This window comes from Xenopus laevis, chromosome 9_10L, assembly GCF_017654675.1.
Source record: "Xenopus laevis strain J_2021 chromosome 9_10L, Xenopus_laevis_v10.1, whole genome shotgun sequence".
Lineage (NCBI taxonomy): Eukaryota > Metazoa > Chordata > Amphibia > Anura > Pipidae > Xenopus > Xenopus laevis.
The window spans coordinates 93,802,856-93,824,575 of NC_054387.1; the positions used below are offsets into that span (position 1 = coordinate 93,802,856).

At 37.6% G+C, this 21,720-nt stretch overlaps 1 protein-coding gene across 1 annotated transcript; it reads right to left on the reverse strand.

The window, feature by feature from the left end:
* Positions 1-2,128: 2,128 nt before the first annotated feature.
* On the reverse strand, positions 2,129-17,782 carry slc40a1.L (solute carrier family 40 (iron-regulated transporter), member 1 L homeolog). Its single transcript, XM_018236218.2, has 8 exons — positions 17,465-17,782; positions 17,305-17,372; positions 11,481-11,640; positions 10,742-10,857; positions 9,273-9,399; positions 8,301-8,543; positions 5,228-5,884; positions 2,129-4,022 (listed from the first exon to the last, which is right to left on the reverse strand). The coding sequence occupies exons 1-8, from the start codon at positions 17,502-17,504 to the stop codon at positions 3,700-3,702; spliced, it is 1,734 nt and encodes a 577-aa protein (XP_018091707.1). The 5' UTR covers positions 17,505-17,782; the 3' UTR covers positions 2,129-3,699.
* Positions 17,783-21,720: the final 3,938 nt, after the last annotated feature.

The window sequence follows — 21,720 nt, forward strand, 5'->3', positions numbered from 1 at the left end:
CACATGCAAGTGGTGCATTTATCAGCATTGAATCTCATTTGCCACACACCCAGATTACTGATTTTGTCAGGATTTGCTGCATGGCACATCCTGAATGGGATTTATTGGGCTACATAGTTTTGCATCATTTGCAAACACTGTTACATTACAATACCCACCTCTAACGGGCAGATTTATCAAGGATCGAATTGAAAATTCAAAGATTCGAATTTGGATTTCGATTTTATTTTAGTGTAATTCGACTAGGGAATAGTCCAAATTTTATTTGAGTTTAAAAGAAAATAAATCAAAATTCGAATTTCGAAATTTATCATGTACTGTCCCTTTGAATTCGACTATTCGCTATCTAAAACCTGCCGAATTGGTGTTTTAGCCTATGGGGAACCTCCTACAATAAATTTGGAGTCGTTTGGTGGACTCTTGAAAAAAATAGGGCACTGTAACAAAAGCTACACCAGATGATAGTGAGTCTGACAAAATCAGAAAAACAGGCCTGGCTAAAATCGAACCAAGCTCAAGGGTCTACCCAAGGGTGTATTCCATTAGGCCATGGTGCATTGTTCACATTAATTTTGAATAAACCTTTATATACCATAACCTGCCTCAGCCACTGAGTTAATTTTGCTGAGTCATCTGTGCCAAGTGGGTCTTGAAGTTCTGACTTCTCTATTGTATAAAGGATAGAACTGACTAAGCAGATTTGCCTTTTTTGTATCCTTTATAACTAAAAATATACATGAATTAATGGAGCCACAATTTCTTTTTACTATTAATATACTTAAAGAGACTAAGGGTTTAGTCTTAGCCTGTGCTGCAATCAGTTCTGCATTTTCTAGCATTGCCTTCCTGATTGCTGTTTAACAACACTTGTTATAGTATTTATATTTACAGTTGAGTAAATTTCGGGGCCCGGGCCCCTTGCAAACACTCTTACACTTGCATCTTTAGGGCAAAAATTGTAAACAGTAATGTCAAAGTCAGACATATTTTTACAAATAATACCCCAAACGAAGTCCTATTTTTTTTTTCAGGCTTACTTAAAGGACTTAAAGTCTAAAGTAGAATAAGGCTAGAAATGCTGTATTTTGTATACTAAATATAAACATGAACTTACTGCACCACAAGCCTAATCAAACAAATAATTTATGCTTTCAAAGTTGGCTACAGGGGGTCACCATCTTGTAACTTTGTTAAACATCTTTGCCTGACCCTACACATGCTCAGTGTGGTCTGGGCTGCTTAGGGACCATCATAAACAAAGCTCCTTGAGTTCTGCATGGCTGGGAAGTAAGGGGGGGGCCCCCCCTGCTGTTCATAAGTATGATTGTTTCCCTGCTCAGCAGTTAGGGACCATCTGACAATTCCTATCCACAGCAGTAAATGAAGGGAGAATTTCATACAGTCATGTTTCTTATAAAAACGGTACACATTTTTTAATTAAAGTACATTAGAGATAGGTTTCTTTTTCATTAAAGAAAGTAAAAATGGGATTTTATTTTTTGCCTTTACATGCCTTTAAGATAGTCCCCACTGAATGACTTGTGATTCTCTGTAGTTTGCGGTCTCCATCTTTTATTCATACCTGTTCTCTTCCTCCGAGTGCTTATTGATCATGCAGACTGAACTAGAAATGGTATATACTGATAGTAACATAGTAAATACAGCTATTTCCAAATCACGCTACAAACTTATCCAGAGGAAACAAAAACAGTGTAATTATATCATATATGACTTATGACTAGAAAGGATCTGGATCCACTTCAGAACACCACCAGCATGTCATTCATTACCACATACTTATTGGTAAAGAATTTTATATCTGATAGTTCGGACATTAAATGATATGCTCATGGTGAAAATTTTATTTTCTCCAGTCTTAAATGCCTAATCCAGAATTTTCAATCACACTGCCAGTTGAGTTATACTTTAGTCTGGATACTTGATACTAGTCTTTGGTGGTGTAACAACAAACAGCCTTGTCTGCCATTATCTTCAGCTCAGCTGAAGCACATACAACACTTTACTAGTGCAACATGGCTAAAATAAAATATATACATTATTTTCACTTGTATCTAATTTATCTGTATGGTTTTTTGTACCAGTATGAAATCATATTAGACACAGAGGATTCGTTTTCAGCATTTACTGTTTATTAAATATTACAAAGAGAAGGAATATGAATATTTGGTATAGCAAAATGGATGACATTAAATTTTATAGAAAGTCAGAGAACTGTCAAGTAATACATCCGAGAAGTTACCAGTAAAAATTGTGTATACAGTCATTACTGTGGTTAAGAGAAAGTGCATAAAAATTTATTGCATGGCGCTTTCATCTGCCTCTTGCATGCTCCTGGATACAAATGTATGTTATACAACATTAAAACCATTTTCCATTGTTAGAAAATGTCGTACTAAAAGACAATGATTGTAGCTTACATATTAACTTCATAGTATTAATCTGCTTCTTCATTTGGTTAAAAGCAACCTCACTTATTATCAGATATTGCAAATAATTTATGGCACAATGTGCATCTGTCAGCTGTCATATACAATTGCATTTATTTCTAGCAAACTGCAGTGCTGGTGTTAAATATACTGTATATACCTATATATATATGTATAACTAATTTTACAACAGTTGATTACTCTTAGGTAGGCACAGAGAATCCAGGTTGAATGTGCTCATAGTTTAATATTTCAGTAATGATTCAAGTCTGGACGTTTTTTAAAAACCATTTGACCAAAGAAGAAAAATAATACATTCACAATATCTTTTGTTTCTTTACAAATAACCAGCTTTCGCAGTTATGTTGGCTGTAAACACTGGTGAGGTTGCCATCTGGGTATCAAAATTGGGCCACTCTCTTGGCTCCTGAGCCAACAATTATTTTAAAAAAGGGGCCAATGAAAACCCATCAGGAGAGAACTGCATCGACAGCCCAAAGCGGTCCTCAACCAAAAGGATTTTCAAACCAGTCTACCTGATCTCCAAAAAGGTATGTGAGATAAGCCATAGTTTAGGCCCACACTTAAGCCAATTATCATGCATACTCGACCTGGAGCAGCCAATGTCAGCCTATGGCTTTAAATTCAGTGTATGGCTAGCATCAGATTAATTTCACAAATAGATGCCAGCATAACAGTGTTTGGCAATATGATGTAACTGACCAATGAAATGTTACTGTATTTACAATTATATCACTCAGTGTTGAAACAGGAAAATACATCTATTCTTTGTAAGGAGATTCAAAATCTGGACATTGAAGCTCGAACAGTTTCAAACCCCAATGCATATGCAGTGTGCATGGCAAAAAAAAAGCCACTACATACACTGAATGTGTACATATATGACTTTTGTTTAAAAATGTTGGCCATCTCAGTCAAATTTTCAAGTTGTCTGATATTTTAGTACTACTCTTATCGGCCATCATATTATACTGGTCCCTGAAAGCTTAATGCAAGGGATAAGTCCAGGCTTAGAATGTTGGTCTAAAAAGTGGCTAAATATATGTGAAGCATATAACTTTTATATGAATCAAAATTGTTACTCTTTCAGTGTCATAGGCAGTGTTTTGTTTCACTATCTAGATATTTCCATTCTAATAACTGTTGTACACTGTAACTACTCCAGAATAACACTTTTAAACATACACTAATTAACACAGAGTACTGTACGTTAATTGCAGTTAGGAACTATTTAAACAACAGAGGCCTCTTCACCTGGCTGATTATCACCCGTCACAGTTTTGGGCTCAGGGGAGCAGCAAGCAAACACCTGCTTCCCTAGATTTAGGTGAGCGTATCGGAAATACATAATATGACCCAAAGCAACAAAGGACACAGAAATGAGCACTAGCAAACCGAAGGCCTCAGGATTTGGGGCTAGGATTACCATGATGAAATGCAGAAGGTCCAGCAAATAATTCATAGAGTTCTGAACCCCATTTATAATGCCTCTTTCCGATTCAATTACATTTTCTTGAAGGAGCTGTGTAACTGTCAGGTCAAAGGACCAAAGGCCTAAAAAATTAAAAAATATACATTACAAAATGAAACAAAAGCAGTATACAATATAAATTTGCACTTAAATAATACTTACAAACACCATCGCTCTTTTTTCTGAATTCTCAAACCATTGAAACATTATAGGGTCCTTAAAGGAGAAGGAAAGGCTTGCAGCACTTGGGGGTGCCAAATGTTAGGCACCCCCAAGTGATTGTATTGACTTAACTGAAACCCCTGGGCCAGTGCTCCTGTCAGCAGAAAACTGCACCGGCCCAGGGTTATACCAGTGAGCACCACAGAGCGATCCACTTCCGTCTTCCTCTTTCATCAATTTCCTAGGGCAAACGCATGCACACTTCAACGAAATAGTTAAAGTTCGGCTTCTCATTCTACTGCGCATGCGCAGCCCTGCGAAGAAGGAGGAAGGAGGAAGAAGATCGCTTTGTGGTGCTCAGTGGTATAACCCCGGGCTGGTGCAGTTTTCTGCTGATAGGAGCACCGGCCCAGGGTTTCAGGTAAGTCAATACAATCACTTGGGGGTGCCTAACATTTGTCACTCCCAAGTGCTGCAAGCCTTTCCTTCTCCTTAAACTAAGTTTAGGGCTGATGGAAAGTGCAAAAATTTGGTGCAAGCTGCCATGTTTTTCGCACTTTAAGCTCTGCCTGAACATAAAAGAACTGTCACGGCCCTCTGTGACCTAACCTGCGACTGCATTAGAAATAAAGTGTTGGATGTGTTCTGCACTGCTGTATTGATGAGCATGACAAGGCTGCTGGGGGACGAGGTTGGCCTGGATATTTTTCTGGTGAAGAGAGAAAAAATCCTATGACATATGTTTAAAGTTGTTTCTTACTGGCTTTATTTGACCCTTATATTGGAGGGTCAAATAATATTTGAAGCTAAATATAGGTTCTGTGGCTTTGAGCAATTTTTAATTTATCTCATTAAGAGTGTACGTTTTTTTCTTGCAGCTAAATATATGCTTCTTTGTATAACGATAGTTATTTACCACACTGTGAAGGACTGAAAATAATCAGATATTGGTCACACAAGGGTCCATAATTTAACTAATAATCTAAAAAACATCATAACTGATCAAGATACATTCATATCATTGATGATGTCAGTTTTTTGTACAAAATAAATCTCCTTTTTTTATATCTAGTCCAAATGCAAAGATTTTTAAATGATTTTACCCAGATAGAAAAAAATGACTTACCGACTCTAGCTGCGATGACCCCGGCAAACAAAAGACTGACAGAGATCAGTGATATACCAGCTTCTGAATCACTAAACTGGGAGGTGGAGTTATTTCCAAGGTTCTGTATATCAGTGGTAAAGTACACATCAGGAACAGGAGACATAGTGGGCAATGGCTCACCCTCCAAGAAGCGAGTGCTGATGTCTGCAAATGGAGAAACCGATAGATCCAAGGCACTTCCAGGCATGAAAACTGAGATCACACAGAGAATAAGGCTACTTAGTTGGGCAACTCCTGAAATAAAGCCTGTACGAATTAGACCACATTTCTTTCTAAGCCAGGTGAAGGCTACGGTTCCCATGATGCCAGAAATAGCAGAAACTCCCATTAGAATACTGAGAACTGATCCACTTAGACCTTGTGTGTAGGCATAGCCAGTTGTGATGCAGTCAAAGCCGAGGACCGTCATGTAGAGAAAAGCCAGACCCATTCCAGCCCAAAACACAGATTGATTGTAGTATGCCACCCATCCATCCCGGAAGGTTCGGAATGGCTCTGCCATTCTTTCAGTACAGCTTGGTTCTTTTTTAGTATCCACAACAGCTACAACTTTCTCTCCCATAAGCAGCGCGTCTTCAGTGGGCTTCTGACTGTTATTTGTATTCGCGTCTATAACTGAATAAACCATACAGTAAGTTAAGCATTGTTCAAAATTTATAAAGTGTACACAAAATTCTAATCATTAAATCAAATGTCCACCCAAAAATATATTTTTTTTTTGCAATATCAATGAAAATGTCATTCTAAGCCACATTCATTATTCATGTTAAATAAAATGAATGAATTACTTTAAAAATTGTAAATTAAATTTCATTTTAAGGAAGCTGCTGTCAAATTAACACTCGATTAACCTAGATTCCAGTTCCCACAATGCTTTGCACACTTTTTGTCAGTCTCCTTCCTTAATCACAGAATATGCAAGAAATTGTGAGCTTTGGAATCTTTACTGGGGAGAGCCGACTTTCAATTTAGTTTTGCGACTGGTATATACTATATGTAAGTGAATTAATAAATGAGCCCTCTAGGCCTAATTTTCAGGCAACTATGATCTGGCTATTAAAACAGAAGGAAAAGCTCAGCACCTACAATATGATCCACTTCTCTTATTCTTTCTACTGTGGATTCCAAAAAGTGTGAAAAGGAAGCTTTGGTCCCTTCCTTCAGGTAAATGGCAGTTAACTATAGTACAGGGCTTCTTTTGCACTCGTGCACCCTATGGATCAGTCGCAGTTACTGGCACAACTGAGACTTCTGTAGGTAAAGTAAATTTAGAATCTTATGCCACTGGGTGCCAGAGAACAATTGTTTTTTTAAACTGTTTTTGTAAACAGTTAAGTTCTATGGGGCCCTCGACGTTTCTGATAGTTGCCGTGGTTAATCCTGGTGCACAGTGCTGACTATCCACAAGTGTGCAAACATGAATATACCAATATAACAAAGGAGATATATATATTTTTTTCATATGAGGTCCCTTTTTTTAAAATATATATGAACACCAGTGTGTGAATATTTAATTTATAATTTAATAAATGTAATATCTATATTTTAGCGCTACTGTTGATTAAAAACCTCTAGTGTGGTTTTAGCTTAGATTATCCTATAGTTTTGGCTTTACTCTTGAGTAATCATAATTTACACAACAAGTCTATGCATGCACAGTAGCAAATGAAGCTATAGCTAAAGTACAAGAAATGGACAAGACTGAACATGTTCTGCCCTGTTTGTATTTAATGGTGGGCCACTTAACAGAGAGGCTCTGCAAACACTGTGCTGGAACTACTCTGTCATCCCAGAGCTCAGTGACAAAATTATGGAGGGATGGAGAGAATTCTTAAGGGAGCTTTATGACTGGAAAATATACTGCATAAAAAATTTAACCCTTTTTTATTGCTGGGCCTTGAACACTACAAGAGGGAAAAAGACTGGTAACTACGTTATCAGTTTTTTCTTTGCTCAGCAAGAGAGCAATTAATAGTAAGTGCTACAGTAAAACTTTTCAATTTTTTATTTAGTGCATAATATAACAACAATCAAAGATATTTTTAAAATTAAACCTTTAGACTTATTTATAAGGCTTATGGCAGACCTGGTGGTTCCTTCATCAGCGTTTTCCACCAGATCTCTGGATGTCGTAGTAGTTTGCAGTTAGTTTCAGTATCTTTTTATTTTTTCTCAACTTTTAAAAGGCATCCAACCCTCTCTAAACTATCTAATGTATCTACCAGTACAACTGCTTTGGACCATAACTTCACCTGCCTCTATTTTCTGACAATTTAGCTTCCAAAAAGAAAACCCACCTGCAGTTCTCACTAGTGAATGCTCCTTGAAAAAGCTGCACGAAGAGTGCATACACTTAGAGGGAATTTTCTAAGTTAAAAAATTCGAAATTCAAAGTAATTTCTGGATACTTCGACCATCGAATAGGCTACTATGACTTCGACCTTCGATTCAAAGTAAAATCGTTCGACTATTCGATATTCGACCGAAGTACTGTCTCTTTAAAAAAAACTTCGACATCAATACTTCACCAACTTAAACCTGCCGAAGTGCTATGTTAGCCTATGGGGACCTTCCAGAGCATGTTTCTAAGTTTTTTGTATTCGAAGGAAAATCGTACGATCGTACGATAAAATCGGTCGAATAGTACGTTTCGAAGTACGACCGCACCACGATCGGAATACGATCGTACGATGCCAAAAATCCTACGAATTCGACTTCGAAGTATTTTCCGCCTAGAAAATTTGACCCTTGATAAATCTGCCACTTAATGACACATTGGATTTTATTGCACCTATTACTTTATTTTCCATAAAACTGTCCAAGAGTAGATAATAATGTCTGTGGTTTTTTTCTGGCACTGAAACAGACCACAAGGTGAAATTCTAGCACAGATTTGCAAAACAAATTGCTACTAATGAACTTTTACTGCAAAAAGGTGTAAAAGTCGGTTTATCCTTAATAAAAATAATAAACATAATTTGTTTAGTTTTGCAAGACATGCACTTTAGACAGAAATATATGTGTAGACTACCTTGGATATTTAGTTGCTTTAATTCTTGTTCATCATCTTTCTTTCCTGATTTAATAGCCAGTGCTGGTGTTTTCTGGTACACTTTCCACAAAAGGAAGTATTCCACACACATTGATAACATGTTCCATCCAGCTATAAATCCACAGCCTATGACTGGTGAACCAAAGGTCGTTATTTGTCCTACAGCCAATGGAGCCAATATGTTTGTCAGTTGATCGATTCTTCTTATCGTAGCATTCATATCTGTCAGGAAATATAAAAATATAATGGCTTATGAATATTTTCTATTCAAGACCTAGAACATTCAGTGACTACATTTAGTTAAAATATATTAATGTAACAACTGTGTTATTTACATTCGATTTTTACTATATTGATATATGTTGAATGTAGAATATCACTTATATGTTATAGGTTGAAACATCAAAGAATGCATCTTTTACTATTTACCCTACTTCAAATAAATTTCCTGGAAAATATGAATTAAGAAATATGAAGTTAAAGGCTAATGCCACTTGAGGCTGATTTTCGGCCTGCAGAAAATACTCTATTTTTAGGTTGTTAATTGTTATGCAATTAATAGCATAAATAATGAGTTTTACCATACAGGCCATGAATAAGCCCCTATGCTGGCATCAGCCTCCTTCCTTGCCTGCACCCGGAAATAATATGGGTTCCATCTATTATCAGCTATTTAACCTGTGCTAAACACAAAATAGTGTTGTTTCTGAAGCAAAATGATCAGTTTTACCTGTGGGGCAACAATGCATTACATTCTAATTAATTTAAGTTGCTTTTATGGTGTTGCTGTTCCTTTAACTACTAATCGCTGGCACAAGCAATTTTCAAGAGAGGCCAGTTCATGGTTCACCTGGAAAGTATCAGGTTACCCGACTAAAGTATGCACTCAGTATAGACTAGCACTAAATTAATGTCTGGGTTATGCACTCAAAGCAGAATACACATTTTTACCTGCTAATCTGCTCCTGTCATCTCCTGCGACCACAACAATCCAGTCCCTTTGAATGGTGATACCAGTGGCTGTGCTGGCCAGATTAGCAATGTTTGCAATGGTGATGACTAATATATAACAACAAGTCTGCAAGACCACAGATGAATAGGCATTACATAAAAAGACCGTGGACTAATAATAGAAAGTTTTATTTGGAGGTTTAATAAAGAAAACTAGATACAAGTTATAAATACAGTTATATGTTAAATTTAGCAATAAAAATGTATAACGTATTCTAGCTCTAAAACTGCTTTAAATTAAATTGTCAAATACATCTGCAGTTAAATTTTGAGACACCTGTGCTAAATATACTATGATAATGGGAGCATATGCCTGTTTACAAGAAATGCCTAATTTCTATGCAAATACTGAAATCTAGGCGTTATTTGCAAAAGAGTATATATTTTCAAATCGCAGTATACACCTATGTAAACTTATTTATATCCTTATGTGTTGTGCTTGTATCTAGATTCATTATAGCCAGTGTTTATATGTGAACTGGTAATTTGATTAACTACCTATTTCTATTTCCACAATTGTTTACAAGAACCCAGAAGCCGAACACTAAAAAGCAATATGAATTTCTCTATTTGCCCTGATTAGCGCAACAAATTTAAAAAACCCTTGGGGTTTTCTTAACTTAAACAATAGCCAAAAAGTTTACTTAATCAAGGTGATATAAATGCTGTAAAGTAAACAATGGCACATTTCTCAGATCTGCCATTGTGTTATTTACAACAATGGTGAAGTTCTGGATTGGGCAATGAAGCTATGTGTTCATTATGGTAAACTATTAAATAGCATTTTTTTAAAATTTTTTTGCTTACTGTGGTGCCTAAGCTATCAAATCAGTTAATATGGGGATCCATAGACATACAAATAGAGCCTAGCCTAAATTTGATTAACATTTCTAAAGGACAGTTGCCTATTTAATATATTATTATTAGTATGCCTCAGATTTATGCTTTAGTATTCTCATGTACAGGTATGGGATTCGTTATCCCGAAACCTGTTAATCATAAGGCCCTGAATTATGGGAAGGCTATCACCCACAGATTCCATTTTAATCAAATAATTCAACACAATTTTCTTTTTCTCCATAGTAATCAAATAATACCTTGTTACTTGATCCCAATTAAGACATAATTAATCCTTGTTGGAGGCAGAACAATGGGTTTAATTATTTTTTAGTAGACTTGAAATATGGTGATCCAACTTTCTTATCTGGAAAACTCCAGGTCCCAAGCATTCTGATTCCCATATCTGATCTAGCAAGGCCATACTGCACTACTAAAAATCTCCTCCTCTGATGTCACAGCCTGATAGGACTCTGCTTCAATACAGTAATTTATAATTACTTTATAACATTCACAACACTCATCTATAAAACACACAGAAATACATAATCATCTCCTCTATAAATACTCACCAAAAGCCATCCTTGGTACATTGACACAAGTTGTGTCTTGTAAAGGAAAACTACCATCAAAATAATTCCACATACAATAACCGAGGCATTCTGGACAATAAGTGATGTCTGAGCCACTATTAAGAAAAATCAATGAGTCATTACCAACATAAGCTTTTTGTATATAGTAAGCCATGCAGAAAGATAAATTTACATTCACCAAACAATTTAGGATAAACACATGTGTATATATATATATATATATATACTGCTTATAAGTAGTGATTATAAAATATTTAATTTCTCTTAGACAGCTTGCCTCATCGAAGAAGTCTCTATACAAAGCTATAGTGCAGTAATGGTATGGGATAAGTTATCCAGAAACTCGTTACCAAAACCCCAGGTCCTAAGTTTTCTGGATGACAGGCCCCAGCCATAACTCTACTACCTTTCTATTATATGTAACACCGCTAGAGGATGCTGTTCTAATTTCTTTTTTTCTTAAAGCTATAGCACATAATTTGGATTTCTTATTCATATATTTTACCCCCATTTCAATAATCACTTCTAAAACACGTTGGGGGGCAGGAAGTTTTGTATTTGTTTTTTGATGTATGACATGATCACTGGTAGCAACTACGATGCAAAAAAAGTAAAAAGGTATAGTATACAGAGAGGGTTCGCTAAAAAGAACTGAATCTTGGTATCTACTCAATTAAACAGTAAACACTTATACTTTATCTAAAAACAGACAAATTACCTTTAAGCCTTGGGTTTTTGTCTACCCAGTCACCAATTACAGCTCCAAGGAGAAGGACAGAGCCTGCCACCACTAACCCATAGACTGCAGTCAGAAGAAGGCTGTTCCCATAGAGTTCAACAAGAAAAAGAGAAACTGCAAAATGCCACATACGATCTCCCTGTAAAAATGTAAAGAAATGTTATCAGGTTTATACGGATCTGCTGAATGTCACCAGTTCACAAGATATCTATATTTGTTCTCTGATTACCTTCAGAGGCTGACTTGTTTGTTTTCCATGACACACCATGGGAAACCAACAAACTAAATATACTGTAAGTTCAAACCAACAATGCCACCATTATAAAATTTCCAGTAGGGAAGAGGTGCAACAAGACAATTAAATGCTGCAGAAGAGAACAAATGTCATGGGGAAAATGCACACTCCAGTCAATATACAATATGCTCTTTATTTGATATGATATGATAACTACTAAAATTCACAAAGCATATGCCAAAAGGCATAAATAATGCAGGTTGGTGTCAAGGGACAGGTCTGGAAATGCACCCTGGTAGAACAAATGAAAATGTTTAGCTAATGATCTGTGTCAACACACATTAGCCACAGAAGAACAACCTTACCTGCCAGTGGGCTACTGTATGGTCAGTCACGCGACAAAAAATGACTGGACCCTAGATTTTTAGATCTGATCTTTGAAAAACATACAGCTTTCAACATGATACTGAAGCAATCTATTATGTGTCAGTTTAACATCAGTATTCCTCAACAAATACTAATTAAACAAAGAAGAGTTCCATGACCTTTAAGTCATTACTATATCATCCTTAAGCAGATGACGAGTGGCATTAGAATATGTACAAAAGAGTACAGTCAAAATGGCAGGGCAAACAAAGTCGTTGTAATTTAAATTACAAAGGAATTCGATTCAAGCCCTTCAAGTGGAAGATGTAAAGCGCTTTGTTACTAGGGTGATAAGACTTTTCCTTTTATGACCGTGTTTAACAAAATAAATCTTTTCACAAGGCCACTGTTTTCTGAAAGGCAATCACATCAAGCTCTAATAAGGTAAGTTCCCCATAAGGGCTTTCCATAAACAGCATATGGAGTAGTAAATAAAGTCTACTATAAAAACAAGTTTTTTGGGGGAACAAAAATGTTTTTCTTTTTTAGTTGGCTAGAACACAACAGAGAATTAGAAAAACCCTTAAAGGGGGAACCTATTGTCACACAAACAGCCCCAGAGCTGTGAGTTGGCATAGTCCACATTCTGGTTATGGAAGGGATACTGGCACAGGCACAGTAGAGCAAAGGATGGATTTTTCCAGAGTCTTTAAAGGGATACTGTCATGGGAAAAAAAAAAAATTTTCAAAATGAATCAGTTAATAGTGCTGCTCCAGCAGAATTCTGCACTAAAATCCATTTCTCAAAAGAGCAAACAGATTTTTTTATATTCAATTTTGAAATCTGACATGGGGCTAGACATATTGTCAATTTCCCAGCTGCCCCAAGTCATGTGACTTGTGCTCTGATAAACTTCAATCACTCTTTACTGCTGTACTGCAAGTTGGAGTGATATCACCCCCTCCCTTTTCCCCCCAGCAGCCAAACAAAAGAACAATGGGAAGGTTACCAGATAGCAGCTCCCTAACACAAGATAACAGCTGCCTGGTAGATCTAAGAACAACACTAAATAGTAAAAACCCATGTCTCACTGAGACACATTCAGTTACATTGAAAAGGAAAAACAGCAGCCTGCCAGAAAGCATTTCTCTCCTAAAGTGCAGGCACAAGTCACATGACCAGGGGCAGCTGGGAAATTGACAAAATGTCTAGCCCCATGTCAGATTTCAAAATTGAATATAAAAAATCTGTTTGCTCTTTTGAGAAATGGATTTCAGTGCAGAATTCTGCTGGAGTAGCACTATTAACTGATGCGTTTTAAAAAAAAAACATGTTTTCCCATGACAGTATCCCTTTAAATTGAGTTGAAACTAACCACTATATTCCATTGTGCAACCTATATTTAACTATGTCCAATAATCTAATTGTTCTGGTGTGGAAAAAACATTGTTAAATCCAAAAGTATTGATTACCACTCAGTAACATTTACCAATATTGGTCCCTGAGGGGCTCATTTACTAATGCTTGGGCCTCCGGGCTCAAACATTCAGGGACTAAAATCATGCATGGCTTCAGCTTTATTAATTTCAGTAACCATGTATATTTCTTTCTTGCTAAAAATATATCCAATGCTTTCCTTTATTGTATGGCCTCCTTAGATATATATTCATAGTTATTATTATATGTTCCATGCTCCATCTTAAACAATCACAACTTGGCCAGCCTCATAACTGAGACATTCCATACCGTTTATGAGTTTAATTACTCTTATTTGGACATTCTCTATATCATAACAACCTTTTAAAAGATTGGAGAGGAGCTTTGTAAAGAGCAATAATTACCTTCTCCTTTCCATGAATCTATATCCCTTTTAATACAGGAAAATACATTGATGTCCCTTTCTGCTGCTGACTGGCATTGCTTGCTAAGACTAAGTATATTCTGTACAATTACCCTTCTCATCCTTCCCCCTTCTCCATCAAGGATTTGCCTTACTTAAATCTGATCATATAACTCATTTGGGGTGGGAATTGTATTTTTGCTAAATCACAAAGTCACCCATTTGGAGCTGGAAGATTTTATTGATAGCTGCTGTCTACTCGTCTGGCGCTAACCAAGGTATTGCACTTTACAGCTTCATAAACATCTCATAATTTTATTGCAAATGAAACACTTGACCTCCTTCTGCTGTTTGTCTTATCACAATGGCACCGGAATGTCTTATCAGCACATGATATTGTAGAAGTACAACTCAGCTCTTTTATGTTTGCATTTCATCATGTCTTTTTTGAAAAAAACTAACAGTTTTGCTAACATTTTGAGTGAATTTAAAAAGAGCCTAGTAATTATGGAAAGAGATGGGACATTTGCTTTATCTCCTTGAAAAAACATGGAAAGTATTCCTGAAGATCATATAAAATATAAATATAAACCACAGAAAGATTTGATTGAATATATGTATGTTTTGAAACTGCTTAGTATTCTTCTAATAGAACTGACGCATGATGATTTCCTGAAGCTTACTGAAGTTTGATGACTCCTAAACTTTGTGAGGTCCTACAGACCACTATGAAGGCCTAGATCAGGGCTGTCTATCTGGAGGCCCATGGGCCAGATGTGGCCCTCAAAAGGATTTTTGTGGTTAACCCAGTCTACTCTATAATCCAAGCAGGAACTAGGAAGCGAGAATAGAAAATGACTAGGAGAAGGTTTGAAATGTTTATTATGCATAATAAAATATGATCAATAATATAATATAACCCCCAAATACATGAAGGTGACTAAGTGGAGGTCAATACAAGAAGCTTGAAACATGTTTTGCAGATAAAACACTTACGGGCAGATTTATCAAAGGTCGAATTTCGAATTTATGTGATTTGTTTTTTACTCTTATAAGTTTGAATATACTCACAACTTGAATGGGAGGTTATTTAAGAAAAAATTAGAATCTGAAAATCTGAAACGAAATTGAATCAAGTTTTCCCTCCGAAAAAAACTTGAATGTCAGGAAGGCAATAAACATATTGAAATGGTTCAACGAACCTCTGCCACTGACTTGTAAATTAACTTGGCAGGTTTTAGATGTTGAATATTCAAATTAGAACTGTTTCCATGGTCGAGGTGTGATAAATCTCACATTAAAATTTAGATCCGAATAGGGGGATTCGAATTCGGATGTGTGAATTTTGACACCAAAAAAATTTGAATTCAAATGTATTATTCCACCCTTGCTAAATGTGCCCCTTACAGTATTTGAAGCAAGTAATGTTCCTTGGCTCTCTCAGTAGCAATTACTAATGGAAAATGTAACCTTCATGGCCACTAGGAGGGTTTTTATTTCTGGGGTCAGTGCCTCGGACAAGCCAACAGCTTTTATAGTTAAAGACTGGAAATGGTCAGAATAATGAAGACTAATTGAAACATGAGGTTAAACTCCAATTTAAAAAAAAAAAAAGGAAAATCACTTCATATATCTATTTTTAGAACTGAAATGGCCCTAAAAGATTTTTGCCACAATGTAAGGACCCTCTTACACAAAAAGACTGTATGCCAATGAAATTCAAACTCTGCCAAATAAACTGGCCAATTTATTGCAGCCTATACACGTTAATGACAGATATAGCATTTTGATCATTGCTTAGGTTAATGGCAGATGTAGTGTCTGACCTCTGCTGCCATCCTACGTAAAACAAAGCAGGTCAAAGTACTTCTTAGCATCTGTCAATGATTTCATTATTAGTCTATGTGAAAACCTGGTTTTGAAGTGCATGCAGCAGTGACAGGCAGAGCTCCATTCACAAATGCCTAAGCATGGAGGGCCACCTGCCACCACCATATGTACATAGACCACAGCAATTCCCATACATTAATATGAAAACACCAGGCAAATATCCTGGGGAAGGGACCGATTAAATGTTCTCTAATCTCTTAGACATGCTGTGTTGACATATCTGCCCTATATAATTAACAGATAATAAATATAGAATTGTAAGTGATTATATACTATTATACACTAATGCCATCGGCAACACTTTCTGCACTAGCATATTTCTGCTTAAGTGGCCCGAGCTGTGCTAAGTAGCATTACTGTCCAAGGCCCATCACCCAGGAAGTCTGCCTGCACCCATAGCACACCACCTCCTCTGTTCACCGATGCCTCCATCATTGGCTGCTGACATTGCTCCCCCACCCCAGCTGCCACCAACACTTTCCCCCACCACCTCTTCCTCCATCACTGTTGCCTCCTTCACTTCAACAGTCACTCATTTCCATCTACATATACCATTAGGAACTGTGCCCCCCCCCAGCTGCTGTACCTTAAACACATGCCTATCCCTAGTTCCGACCCTGCTCTGATAAATGGAGAAATGCTATCACTGTTCTCACAGGGATGATTTCTAAATGAACATAAGCATTTTCATACCTAGTAGTGTCCTATAGTAATCACTCCTGTATGCTCAATGTATGTGGGCACCTATTCAAGTGCTCAATAAAAAACACAAGGAGCTGTAAAATGGCAACATTGGCAACCTGCCCAAATGGCAGTCCATCAGAGGGTATACATCAAAATTGTAATCCATAAAAAACAAGGAGTTTCCAGCAAAAGAATACCAAGGAGACTATATTGCGTTCCTGACAACATTAACCAAAATGTTGATTATTCCAATTGTAAGATATAAATGTTAAAACTACTACAAAGTTAAATTCTAGAAAAATATGAATGGATGGGCAGACAAGGAGCAATGTTGCACTGCAGTTACGCCGGCTAAAAATGACCGTGCAAAGCTTACACTCCCCTCAGCAATGTTACAGGAGGTCGGGGGAGGGGAAGCAAGTTACAGTCTACCCTCTGGCTTTGTTGGATGAAGAATATCTCCTTTCATGTACAGGACAGTTAGCATTTCTAGTATTTCTTTACATTTTTAGAAATTGTAAAGGCTATAAATTGTCATTGTTTGAGATCGTTGTTTGCCATTTGTCCATGGCTGTTGCTTAATACAACAGGAATAATAAAAAAAAAAGATGGAGCAAAAGATGCTGAAAAACAACATCCTTTAGTGTCGGCTCAGCATTCTGGATATGGTCACTGCCAAGTCATGACAGAGCATTTAAAAGCAAACAGCAATGGTGAGCAAGAAATGATAGCTGCAACCTGCATTCCACTGATGAACCAGTGTGGGCTAAAATAACCAAGTACTCACCCAGGTGGACAGAGAGTGGCTAAGGTACATGAGAAATTTGGCAGATGTCAAGTAGGTTGCAAGGGAACCTGCAAAAAAGAAAAAACACACCACTTGTGTAAATAGCAGACACACAAAAATGCCACTTGTTTTGTATAGTATAGGTACTCGCTCTACTCACTGCAACATCCTGCCTTTTCCTGATCGCCAGTTTTCCCCATGATTTCCGGCAGCCTATTTTCTGGAAAAACGAATTTCGTACTATAAAATAATCGCTTTTAAAAAAAATTTTTTTTATAAGAAAATAAAAACAAAATAAACAGAAAAATCTTTAACACCCTATTTTTTCTTTCCAAACTTAGCTATCACTGTAGCTGAAGTTGGAAAGGGAAAACCTTATACAAAAGCAATAAAAAAAAAGGGGGGGATCCAGGGAATCTGGGTGCCCCTATCCCCTTCTAAAGCTGCCCTCCTTTCCTCGCCGATCTGTGTTGTTTTTCTGCACACTCTGCTCTCTATATAGGCTGAACAAGGCAACCCAGCAGTCAATCACATCAAGGCAATTTGCATATCTCTGCCCCCTATGTGCTTACGCTGCAGTGCTGGATGGGCAGTGTTATTGTGAGTGCTCAGATGAGAGTCGGAATAGCTCAACACTTACAGCTGCATATGAAATGTTTGCTTTTTAAAAAAACATAAAGCCTGTTTAACTTGAGGATGTTATATTGGTACAAATATATGGGTGATAGTAATCAGGAATTTGTTGAAATTACTTTTAGGGGCCGATTCACTAACTTCGAGTGAAGGATTCGAAGTAAAAAAACTTCGAATTTCGAAGGTTTTTTTGGGCTACTTCGACCATCGAATGGGCTACTTCGACCACGACTTCGAATCGAAGGATTCGTAGTAAAAATCGTTCGACTATTCAACCATTCGATAGTTGAAGTACTGTCTCTTTAAAAAAAACTTCGACCCCCTAGTTCGCCATCTAAAAGCTACCGAAGTCAATGTTAGCCTCTGGGGAAGGTCCCCATAGGCTTGCCTAACTTTTTTTGATCGAAGGATATTCCTTCGATCGTTGGATTAAAATCCTTCGAATCGTTCGATTCGAAGGATTTTATCGTTCGATCGAAGGAATATCCTTCGATCAAAAAAAGTTAGGCAAGCCTATGGGGATCGTACTATCTGCGCTCTATCCTTCAACTTCGATATTCGAAGTTGAAGGATTTTAATTCCTAGTCGAATATCGAGGGTTAATTAACCCTCGATATTTGACCCTTAGTGAATTGGCCCCTTAATGTGATCTGTTTCAGGACAGATATATGTGTGATTTTTGTTTCAGCTAAGGGCAGAGACACACGCGAGATTTAGTCATCCGGCGACAAATCGCCTCTTCTTTGGGCGACTAATCTCTCTGAAAAGCCTTCCCGACAGCTAGAATCTAAATCGCTGGTGGGATTGCACTCGGAGCGCTTCATTTCCAAAGCCACCCGAAGTTTCCGGTGACTTCGGAAAACGAATCGCTCCGAGGGCCATCCCACAGGCGGGAAGGCTTTTTGGGGAGATTAGTCGTCCGAAGAAGAGGCGATTTGTCGTAGGGCGACTAATCTCCCCGAATCTTCGCGTTTGTCTCTAGTGTTTAAGTTTTTCGGGAGGGACAAGTAGGTAAAAGGCAACCATTTGTCTGCCTCATCTCAGGTAGAAATGGAACAGTTTTTCATATTTGATATTTGCTATATTAGTACTTATAATACAGGAAAATAACTATGTTTGTTCCATTTATAGCTGCTACTATTTGTTCTGAATAATACAGATGTTATCCAAAGCTGGAGCAGAGTCAAGACATCACCCATGTAGCATACTTTGTTCAAATCTGTCATGTTTATCACATATATTTTATACTATAGTACATGCAACTTGTTAATTACACTAGAAATGGGGTTTATATGCTTTAAATTTATGATATAATCAGGAACAAGTTTGTGGAAAAGCCTCAAAGGTTCGGGCGGGGGCCAAGAATGTAAAGCTTTAGAAGGAGTGGCAGACAGCCAGTAATGTACAAAGATACTCTGACTATATGGTTTAAACTCTGACATCCAGTGTCTGTAAGATGTGTTGGGGAGGGGCTGGTGGCTGAGGATGATGGTAGTTGCAGTACTAGAGATATACCAGAGAGAGAGATATTCTGGTGCTACATCTGTTTCCTGTGACAAGTACTGGCCAGACACACTGCAGAAGGTATACAAGTGCCCTAAAAGTTATATACTGTACAACTAGTAGAAAGTAAAAATACAGGGGACAAAGACAATGCTGAGCAGCTTTAGTGGAGGAGAGGAGTACCCAACTACCCATGATCCTCCTTTGTAATGCATCTACTGGCAGGTGTTAAAACAATATAGGGCTTATTCACAATGCCCCACAGAATGTGCAAAGTGCAAAAAAGGGCTTACTTTGCCAACTGTGTGGGGCATTGTGCAAATAGCGATGGGCCCTTTGTGCTCCATTTCACATCCATTTCGAAACGCGTAAGTCTGTAATCCACTCTTGTCCTACCTTGTAACAACTGTGATTTAAGCAATATAGTGATATATTATAAGGTCTATGCTCCTCTCATTTACATTGCCACCCCTTATACTGTAAGAAATGAGTCCCTCCTTCTGTTCCCTACCATGTCTTCTCATACACTACTGGGCACACAGGAGAACTACTGTGGAGGAGAGAACCAGACAGGCAACCAGTTGGCTGCTCCACGGTGGTTCCCAAGACCCAATACTACATATTGACTTCAATTCTCTCAGCTGTTCCCTAAGAACTGTGAGATTCAAGTTGCTGTAATAGGCCTTGGGAACCACCACAGAGCAGCCAGGGAGTTGGCTGTCTATAGTAATAATGCTCCCACTAACTGCACAATAATACAGAAACACAGACAGTCGCATGCAAGCATTGTTACACTAAGGGGCACATTTACTTAGCTCGAGTGAAGGATTAGAAGGAAAAATACTTCGAATTTTGAAGGTTTTTTTTTGGCTACTTTGACCATCGAATTGGCTTCTTCGACCGTCGACTACGACTTCGACTCGAACGATTCAAACTAAAAATCGTTCGACTATTCGATAGTCAAAGTACTGTCTCTTTAAAAAAAACTTCGACCACCTACTTCGCAACCTAAAACCTGCCGAGCACCTATGTTAGCCTATGGGGAAGGTCCCCATAGGCATTCTAAGTATTTTTTTATCGAAGGAAAATCGTTTGATCGATGAATTAAAATCATTCGAATCGTTCGATTCGAAGGTTTTAATTGTTCGATCAAACAATTTTTCCTTCGATCGAATGAAATGCGGTAAATCCTTCGACTTCGATATTCGAAGTCGAAGGTTTTTACTTCGACGGTCGAATATCGAAGGTTAATTAACCCTCGATATTCGACCAATAGTAAATGTGCCCCTAAGTCTCTCTCACGTACACAGACACAATCTCACAAACAGAAACAAGACGATCCAGAAACTCTCCACCACACTGAAGCAGAACTATTTTAGAACACACATCTCTCACAGCATCATGTGACCAGGCTGTGGCTCAGGAGTTACTGAAGCAGCTGACAGAGAAACCTGCAACTGCAATCTTATCAGCAGAGAGTCAGCAGTTTCTGGCATCTTAAACACCATTATGGAGGCTTTGGTCCTCCAAGGGGGGACACGTGCCTCCCCTTGCAAAAGGGGAACCAATGATCATCTTCCTCTAGCTAACTCTTTCAACGTCCGCACAGCACCAAGACCAGCTTGATGGGCATCAAGACCAAACTATGGTTAGGCAGGTGGCTAGGGAGCCGTTGGTGGGGGACACAGATCCGAGTGCCAAGTTGGATGAGATTCCATTTGAGAAGAAAAAAATAGTCTCATAATTAAGTTTTCCCTATCCCAGAAAAAGGAAAACAATTGTAAAAATTTGAATGTTCTAAAAATGGAGATGGCCCTTAAATTACTCCGATAAGGGAACCCATACCTGTACCTTGTACTTTATCCTTACTAAGCTGCATAAACCCTATTTATTGTGCTAATTTTTATCAAATGTTATTTAAAGTGTATACTGTTCCTTCAAGATATTGTAATCCAGATTACAGAAACCCATGTCCCAAGCATTCTGGACAATAGATCCCATACCTGTATTAACAAATACAGAGGAAGGCAGATAAGTAAGTTAAAGAAAAATAATGTGCATATTGACGGTCCATTGTATAGTGATGGCATCCTCTGCAACAGTTGCATATGAATTTCATCATTTAAACCCCCCCCCCCCAACTGTCACTGCCTGATTGTAGGTCTTCCTCGGCTTGATCCTGAGCACTCAACCCTGCCTATTCCTGCATTCCAGTTAGATTTATCAAAAGCCAAATTGATTTTTACTCTAACAAATTTGAATTTTCGAATGGGAGGCTGT

Coding starts and splice junctions, on each gene's coding strand:
- slc40a1.L (XM_018236218.2), bottom strand. CDS start 17,504: ATGGGGAAAACTGGCGATCAGGAAAAGGCAGGATGTTGCA. Junction 8,544..9,272: donor TGACAGGAGCAGATTAGCAG/GTAAAAATGTGT, acceptor ATTTCCTGACAG/ATATGAATGCTACGATAAGA. Junction 5,885..8,300: donor AAAGCAACTAAATATCCAAG/GTAGTCTACACA, acceptor TGGTTTATTCAG/TTATAGACGCGAATACAAAT.